Source organism: Triticum dicoccoides, chromosome 1B (genome assembly GCF_002162155.2).
Source record: "Triticum dicoccoides isolate Atlit2015 ecotype Zavitan chromosome 1B, WEW_v2.0, whole genome shotgun sequence".
NCBI classification, from domain to species: Eukaryota; Viridiplantae; Streptophyta; class Magnoliopsida; order Poales; family Poaceae; genus Triticum; species Triticum dicoccoides.
In genome coordinates, this window is record NC_041381.1 from 62,910,425 (window position 1) to 62,919,586 (window position 9,162).

General features: G+C 55.3%; 1 protein-coding gene across 1 annotated transcript; it reads left to right on the top strand.

Annotated features, from left to right (window-relative positions):
- Positions 1-6: 6 nt before the first annotated feature.
- Positions 7-2,278, top strand: LOC119319140 (ABC transporter G family member 1-like). The gene has a single exon (XM_037593628.1). The coding sequence runs from the start codon at positions 35-37 to the stop codon at positions 2,117-2,119; it is 2,085 nt and encodes a 694-aa protein (XP_037449525.1). The 5' UTR covers positions 7-34; the 3' UTR covers positions 2,120-2,278.
- Positions 2,279-9,162: the final 6,884 nt, after the last annotated feature.

The window sequence follows — 9,162 nt, forward strand, 5'->3', positions numbered from 1 at the left end:
CGATCCATCGACTTCTCGCCCTGACCGCAACACCATGTCCAACTCCGGCCACATCGCCGTCGAAGTCGACGATGCGGAGCGGGAGCTGCAGCTGCTCGTCTCCGCGGGGCCGCCGGTGCCCTACACGCTCTCCTTCACCGACCTCTCGTACCGCGTCCGGCAGGGCCGCGGCGGCCTCATGGGCTGCCTCCCCTCGCGCGCCAGCAACCGCCTGGCCTCCACGGACGCGCCGCCCGCCAACACCAAGGCGCTGCTGGACGGAGTCTCGGGGGAGGCGCGGGAGGGCGAGCTGTTCGCCGTCATGGGCGCCAGCGGCTCCGGCAAGTCCACGCTCGTCGACGCGCTGGCGGGCCGGATCGCGCGCGACAGCCTCCGCGGTCACGTCACGCTCAACGGGGAGCCGCTCCACGGCAGCCGCCTCCGCGCCATCTCCGCCTACGTCATGCAGGACGACCTGCTCTACCCCATGCTCACCGTGCGCGAGACGCTGCTCTTCGCCGCCGAGCTGCGGCTCTCGCGCGCGCTCTCCCCGGCCGCCAAGCGCGAGCGGGTGGACCGGCTCATCGACCAGCTCGGGCTCTCGCGCGCCGCCGACACCATCATCGGCGACGAGGGCCACCGCGGGGTGTCCGGAGGGGAGCGCCGCAGGGTGTCCATCGGCACCGACATCATCCACGACCCCATCCTGCTCTTCCTCGACGAGCCCACCTCGGGTCTCGACTCGGCCAGCGCCTTCATGGTGGTGCAGGTGCTCCGCACCATCGCGCGCAGCGGCAGCGTCGTCGTCATGACCATCCACCAGCCTAGCGCGCGCATCCTCGGCATCCTCGGCCGCCTCCTGCTGCTCTCGCGCGGCCGCACCGTGTACGCCGGCACGCCCGCCGGCCTCAAGCCCTTCTTCGCGGAGTTCGGCGCGCCCATCCCGGACAACGAGAACCCGGCCGAGTTCGCGCTGGACACGATCCGCGAGCGCGAGGCCCAGCAGCCCGACGGGACCGGGCCGCTCGCCGAGTTCAACGCGAGGTGGCAGGCGACGCGCAAGCTGATGATGGACGGCGACAGCGCTGCAAAGAGGGTGAGCCCGATGACGCTGGACTACGCGATCGCGGAGAGCGTGGCCCGGGGGAAGCTGGTGGCCGGGAGCGGGACGGGGACGGTGTCGCTGCAGATGCCGACGTACGCGAACCCGATGCCGGTGGAGGTGTGGGTGCTGATCAAGCGCGCCTTCACCAACACGCGGCGCATGCCGGAGCTGTTCGGGATGCGGCTCGGCACCATCATGGTGACGGGCCTCATCCTGGCGACTATCTTTCTGCGGCTTGACGACACGCCCAAGGGCGTGCAGGAGCGGCTGGGGTTCTTCGCGATGGGCATGTCGACCATGTTCTACGTGTGCGCGGACGCGCTGCCGGTGTTTGTGCAGGAGCGGCACATCTACCTGCGGGAGACGGCGCACAACGCGTACCGGCGCGCCTCCTACGTGCTGGCCAACGCGGTGGTCTCCTTCCCGCCGCTGGTGGCGCTGTCGCTGGCGTTCGCGGTGACCACGTTCTTTGCGGTGGGGCTCGCCGGCGGCGCCTCATCGTTCCTCTACTTCTCGCTCATCATCCTCGCCTCTCTCTGGGCCGGCAGCGGGTTTGTGACGTTCCTGTCGGCGGTGGTGCCGCACGTGATGCTGGGGTACACGGTGGTGGTGGCCATCCTGGCCTACTTCCTGCTCTTCTCGGGCTTCTTCATCAACCGCGACAGGATCCCCGACTACTGGATCTGGTTCCACTACATCTCGCTCGTCAAGTACCCGTACCAGGCGGTGCTGCAGAACGAGTTCGGCGACGCCACGCGGTGCTTCGCGCGCGGGACGCAGATGTTCGACGGCACGCCCATCGGCGGCATGCCGGAGGCCATCAAGATGAAGGTGCTGGGCGCCATCGGCAACGCGCTGGGCACGCGCATGACCTCCCACACCTGCGTCCTCACGGGCGCCGACGTGCTCGCGCAGCAGGCCGTCACCGACCTCGGCAAGTGGATGTGCCTCCTGGTCACCGCCGGCTTCGGCTTCTTCTTCCGCGCGCTCTTCTACGTCGTGCTGCTCGTGGGCAGCAAGAACAAGAGGAAGTGAGAGCTCGATCAGTCGATCGGCATACATTACGTTCTTGTATCTTATTTCATTTTATTTTTTTTCAGTAGTCTAAAAGACGGCCGATGAATCAATGTATTTGTAAAATGTTCAGTACTACTGGCTTGTTTATGATCATAAATCCAGTATTGTTCAGTCCTTCGAGTATTGTTCTTTTGCTTACTGCATCTGGATGGTCAGAGTAAAGCTGAGACCTATGTCCCAAGACTTGCATGCTTTGTGATTATAAAATTGCATGCCTGCAAATCAAAGACACTTGACCTCAACTCTTTCTAAATCATAATCTATTGAGCAGCACCTAATTTTGTACGTACCCAGCTGTTACATTGTCGAGACAACCCCCTCTGCTCTGTTCTGAATGAGGCAAGAACCTTGGAAGCATCTGACGAAATTAGGCAACCGAACTTCCTGAATCGTACTGCCACAGATCATAAACAAGTCTTCCTGTACCCTCTAGATTCGCAAGCCTCAGCAAATCCAAAAATTTACTGCACTTTTATTTTTGACAGTGAAAGAGTTTTCCGTCAGACAACGAGACTGTAAGAAAACTCTGCAACCGTAGCTACTATCCTGTACTCCCTCTGTAAAAAAAAGGTCTTAATGTGGTCAAATACCTGTCCTGACAGCAACACAAGGAGACCAGTGTCTCACTTGGCATCTTATTATTACCCGTCAAAGTCAAACACGAGGCAGGCAACCCATACACATCTACAGTACGTAGCATATGATTCAGACGGAATTAGCTGCCGGTTTGGTCTGAAATCACAGGGAAAATGTGAGGACAGGTGACAAGATGCCACGGCCAGATGGAGGGATCGTGATCAGAGATATATCCATCTGCCTACCTACCTGCCCATCTACCTTTCTCTCCATCAGAGATATCTCTTCTCCTCACGCTTCTCCACTGGGACGAGCATCCATTGGCTGCCGCCATGCTCGTTGGAGCGTTTGGGCTACCTCTGACATGCCCCCCTGAACCAAACGATATAGTAGTATTTGTTTAATTTTCTTGGTTCAGGAGGGCCTTACTACTATAAAGAAGAATCTGGCTAGGTACATAGTGAGAAAATTAACTTGGGTTGATAATGACATGTCAGCAGTGTGTGTGTCCTCACTTTGATGTCCTCTTGTGCACATCGCTCGATCGCTACTGCTCAGGCGGATGCTGTGCGCATTGAGAAGAATTTTGAGCAGTGTGATCTGAGGCCCATCATGGGTGGAGCTGGCGGATTGATTAGGGAGTTATGGTTGCATTGAAGAAGAGCGGGAAAAGCAAACAGCTTGTCCGGATGGCATCTTAATAATCTCAAGATGGGAGGAGAAGAAGGATGCTACGGTTCGATTAAGCATGCACAAGCACTGTTCTGCCATCCTTGTATACACTCCCTTGTTAGAAGTATAATGCGTTTGAGTTAGAGATAGAATTAGGCCCTGTTTGGTTCATAAGTTTTAGAGGACTTTTTTTAGTCCCAACTAAAAATTCCCTAGTTCCTAAAAAGTCCCTCCCTGTTTGTTTTCAGGGACTAAAAAGTCCCTTCCTTCTTAAAGGTTATTAAACGATCATGTTACCTCTAGTATACAGAAAAATAACAACCAAACAACACCATCGGGCGGCGGGGCAATGGGTGCAGGGAGGAGCATTGCTGGAAAAGTCTCAAAAAGTCCCAAAAAAGACTCTCCTTTAGAGTCTTCGTCATTTAGTCCCAAAAAGCAACTTTTAGTCCCTAGTAATCCCTCCTGTTTGGTTAAAAAGTCTCTAAGAGAAACTTTTTCTAGGCCCTACGCCAAAAAGTCCCTGGAAACAAACACCCCCTTAGTAATGTCTTGTCTTATATTCCAAGTCTCTACCCCGACCATGTACTCTATATAACCCTCATGAGGGTCAGATCAATACAACATACAACAACTTAATATTTAGCCGTACTATACAATTCTCACATCCCTCTGTCCCAAACATATGTCTCAACCTTAGTTCAAATTTGTATTAAAATTAAATAATTAATACAAAGTTGAGACACTTATTTTGAGACGGAGGAAGTATTATTTCTCTCTTCATCTTGAGAATATAAGAAAAGACTAACCCGTGTGTAGGAACGACTCCACATGTACGCAGCTGCTTGTTTCTTCCAAGCTGGCGCAGCATATATGGCAGATGAAGAATGTTGTTGTGTACAGATGATCTGGAGCTGTCAGAGTGCGTAGTTCGCCGGTAGACACGCTCGCATGTAGGAGTAGATGCAGAGATCATTAAGAATGCAAACAACAGCTGGGGTCCTAGGCTCGAAACACATAACCAAGCTGATGTAGGAGTAAGCCGGTGCAGTGTCTGCGAGCCTCCAAACCAACCTTCATGTTAATGAGCAATGATGATAAAGCTAGCTAGGTAGCTGCCTAACTGCACTGAATCAACATCAATCTTGTTGCGTTCACTCACTCACTAGCGCCATGTTCAGATTGGATGGGCAGTTAATTGACCCTTTTGCGAGAGTTGAACCCAAGTACTATGCGTACCCGTGAAGCATGTATACTCGGCAGAGCATCCAGGTCCTACAATTTAATGGCGTCGTAGCAGGCTACACTACCCTGTCGTGCATGCCAAATGAATGCCCCAGCACCAGCAGTGGCTGCCTGCACACGCACGCCTTTCGGTTTAAGTCTCTTCTTCTTCGCATGTGCCGGCCGCCAACTAGTAGTACTAATCTCCGTACTGGCACACACTACACACTAGGTATAGTCTTCATTGATTCGTCTGTCTCGCGTTCATTCGTGCCGGTGCGTGCGTGGCTGACTGCTTCGGCCTCTCTCGATCGCTTTCTGGACAGGTGGATGGATGGCTTCAGGTTACTGTTCCTACACAAGGTGGTCATTCATTATGCCTGGGTGATGGGCCGGCACCGGTGCGTGCGCGGGTGCGGGTGCGGGTGCGGAGCATCAAATCTGGCGGCTGGATCGAGCTTCATGTGGAGAGAAGGGCTAGCTGCATCCTGCATGCGGTATGGTTTGTGACTGCGACGTCCGTCGTCCTTGCCTCTGGAGAAAAGAGGAGGAGAGGCGACGGCCAAGACAGAGTCCACGAGTGCGTGCTGCGGGCTTGCAGCGGCCGGTTGCTGTCCGGGCGGCTGACTCCGACCGCCCGCCCGCCGCGCCGCGGATCCAGGAGAAATTAACCAAACATGGACATGACCTGATTTACCGGCCGCCCTAATTAAACTGTTCGGACGTACTGCCTCTGTCATATAATGTAAGACGTTTTTCATCACTACACTAATGTCAAAAAAGTCTTATATTATGAGACGAAGGGATACCTCATCTTCTTTCTGTTTTTTTTTTTTGAGGGAGTGAGGTTCTGTGTGTTTCTTGTGTGCTCCTCAAGTCAAATTTTCATGTTTTTGTGTACTCCTCAAGTCACATTTTTATGGCTTCATCAAAGCCCGCCTTGGGACCGGTCGGCAGCAGCACGCATCACATCATTCACATGGGCACCATTGCATTGCTGGTGATCAATGCGCGCAAGGGAGTACTGCTGCTACTAGCATCGACCATAGTTGGCGGGTAGAGAGGTCCTCGAGCGATTCAGTTCAGCTGTTCACCTGCTCGCTGCTGCTGCTAATGGCGTGGCTGTGACGCGGGCCTCGTACGCTAGACCGAGTCCTCGCGCGGGCGACGTGATCAGTTCGCGACTCCGACATGGGCTTCAACTGTTTAGCTTCACAGATGTCCGGGAGAGAGTGTCTACGGCCACCACGCCGTCAATTTCTAATCAAGGACTTTGTTAACTGTCACAAAATGACGACGTTTGCTTTCTCCGACGATGCCGTCAGTAGCTTCATATCTGTCTGAAAGAGTAGATCATCTAGTGCTGTACTCCTCCTACTAGATCGCACCGTCAATTTTGTAATTAAGGACTTCGCTGTTGCTACCGACCTGCAAATCGGCATTCACAGGACGGCCTTACTTTGTCTCTCTCTTAATGACGATGGAGGTCTAATGGTAGCGCCGTGGCAGAAGACCTCTGGGCGCAGCAGCAGCTTGTGTCGTTTCACGGATCTGTATCTTGGCATATCTCTATCCCGTATCTGCCTTGTGACCCATCCCCTCTAAATTCTGACAAATACTCCTACCTTCCTGTATGGAGATGAGCCCTGTTTTTAAAAGGTGTTGGGTTGATGCTAGTCATTGTCTCGACCTTCTACCATATTATCAGCGACCTGGGCCTCGCTGGGCCTCATGCACTACCCAGCCCACGAAGGAGCCGTACTACATATACAGGGGAGACCTCCACAAGCAATTTGGCTTGGACCGGAACGGACCGGCGGCTTCAGCCGAGACTCTCTCTCTCTCTCGTCAGGATAGCTCCTGTTCATCGTCTCCTTCCTCTGATCCCCTTCTTCCTGATAATCCTCTTTAATTCATGATTGTAATTGATGAATCAGTGTTGGATCGAGAGGGGTAGTAGTTTGATCCTCACAATTGGCATCAGAGCCGTTCGATTCTGCAACAAAAACTCCACCCAAAAATTTTCCCAATCAAATGCATGGACCCACGACGGCGCGTGGAGCTCCTGGCGAGCTTCCGCCGGAAGGTTTGGCGACATATGAGGTGCTCAGGTCCCAGCTAGCCCGTGATGTGCACCGGTGCTTCGTTGAGTCCAAGGCGAGGCTAGAGAAGGGCGTGGAGGCGCTGTTCGTCGACCCTCGCCGAAAATGCAGTCGAGTTCCCGGCCGCGACGACGCTGAGTGCGCCAAGGAAATCATGGACGCCACTGCGACCGAGCCTGCTCTGTCTACGCCAGCTGGGAGCCATGTCTTCCCCGACACCAATCACGGCCCCGACCTGGTGTCTTCGCCTTCGTCAATGACGACAACGGCCAGGCCTCAGCACGTCTCGAGAAGCGGCATCACCACCGACGGGTCCCATGAGTCGGAGGTTGCTGCATCCTCCTTCAACCCCGCTCTAGCGGCAGCGGCCACGAGCATCTCCGTGTCGAGCGCGGTTGTCATCGCCCCCGCATCAGGCGGCGTTCCCTCCCTCATCGCGTTGGTCAACACCCGCTTGACGAGCCCAGGAGGAGACACCGGTGTGGCACCAGACGCCAACCCTCTGGTGTCCATAGGTCCCAATGGCGTGCCTGCGTCCACCATGCAGAGCGAGGCGGAACATGTGCTTGAGACGCGCATCACCTGTTCGACGCTAGGCCTCTACCCCATCGCCAACGCCATCCAGGTCAACAAGGTGCCCCTACCCGAGCTCGCCGTATCCCCAGTACGATCTGCGGCCTTCTCCTCTTCCACCTCCATCGCAGCAGTGTCTGCCTCAGATGTTTCAAACCTCTCTCTAGCTACGCCCACCATGTATTCGAGCGAGTGCCCAGAAGAAGAAAACAGTGCAACAAGGACCACGCCCACTCCTACAGCAGCACCATTGGCATCCTCGACCAGTGTTGTTACTGCTACGTGTGAGGTGGGCATGGAGGTCATTTCCATGGCTCTAATGGGTGTATCCATTTTGGCTCCTGCACCCACAGAGCTTAGAGCATCTCCAGCCGTTGGCCCCCCAGGGGGCGCGTAAAATCGTCGCCTCGGGGAGAGCCGGCGTAAAAAAAAACGGCCTGGGGGCGAGTTGGTTCCCAGTCGCCGCCCCCACGGCCGCCCCCGGGCGGCGTCTAGTTTTTTTTTAAAAAAAACTCATCCGGCGAAGTTCGCACAAACTCGGCTAAAATTCGGCAAACTTGACATATTAGACATGTTCGCAGTCTTACATAGCAAATTTATATAAAAAAAAATCCTAACTAAGGGGCGAAGAAGTCGTTGAACTCGGAGTAGTCGCCGTTGTCGCCGCCATCCTCGCCGACGTCGTCGTTGGCCTTCTCCTCCTTGACGCGGCCGCCCCTGCTGGACCCCTGGCCGACGTCGCCAAGGCGAACCGGTGGCCGTGGCGGCGCGTCGTCGTCGTTGCTGTCCTCCAGGACGATGACGCCTCCTTCGTCGCGGCCCCGACAGCGCTGCTCGAAGCGCTGCAGGGCCGCGCGCTGACGCTCCATCTCCATTTTGAGGTAGTCCTGGCGCGCCCATTTCAGGGCCGCCTCATCATCGAGCTCCACGCCGTGCTTCTGTTGGGGAACGTAGTAATTTCAAAAACATTTCCTACGCACACGCAAGATCATGGTGATGGCATAGCAACGAGAGGGGAGAGTGTTGTCCACGTACCCTCGTAGACCGTAAGCGGAAGCGTTATGATAACGCGGTTGATGTAGTCATACGTCTTCACGATCCGACCGATCCAAGTACCGAACGTACGGCACCTCCGAGTTCAGCACACGTTCAGCTCGATGACGATCCCCGGGCTCCGATCCAGCAAAGCTTCGGGGATGAGTTCCGTCAGCACGACGGCGTGGTGACGATGATGACGCTCTACCGGCGCAAGGCTTCGCCTAAACTCCACGACGATATGACCGAGGTGGAATATGGTGGGGGGGGGGGCACCGCACACGGCTAAGGAACGATCCGTAGATCAACTTCTGTGTTCTGGGGTGCCCCCCTGCCCCCGTATATAAAGGAGCAAGGGAGGGGGTGGCCGGCCTAGGAGGAGGCGCACCAAGGAGGAGTCCTACTCCCACCGGGAGTAGGATTCCCCCCCTTCCAAGTAGTAGGAGTAGGAGTCAAGGAAAGGGGGAAGAGAAGAGAAGGAAGGAGGGGGCGCAGCCCCTCCCCCTAGTCCAATTCGGACTAGGCCTTGGGGGGGCGCCCAACCTCTCCTCTCTCTTTCCCCTAAAGCCCAAAAAGGCCCATATACTCCCCGGCGAATTCCCGTAACTCTCCGGTACTCCGAAAAATACCCGAATCACTCGGAACCTTTCCGAACTCCGAATATAGTCGTCCAATATATCGATCTTTACGTCTCGACCATTTCGAGACTCCTCGTCATGTCCCCGATCTCATCCGGGACTCCGAACTCCTTCGGTACATCAAAACTCATAAACTCATAATATAACTGTCATCGAAACCTTAAGCGTGCGGACCCTACGG

Bases quoted from the DNA above. Each gene is read 5' to 3' on its own strand.
- LOC119319140 (XM_037593628.1), top strand. From the start codon at position 35: ATGTCCAACTCCGGCCACATCGCCGTCGAAGTCGACGATGCGGAGCGG.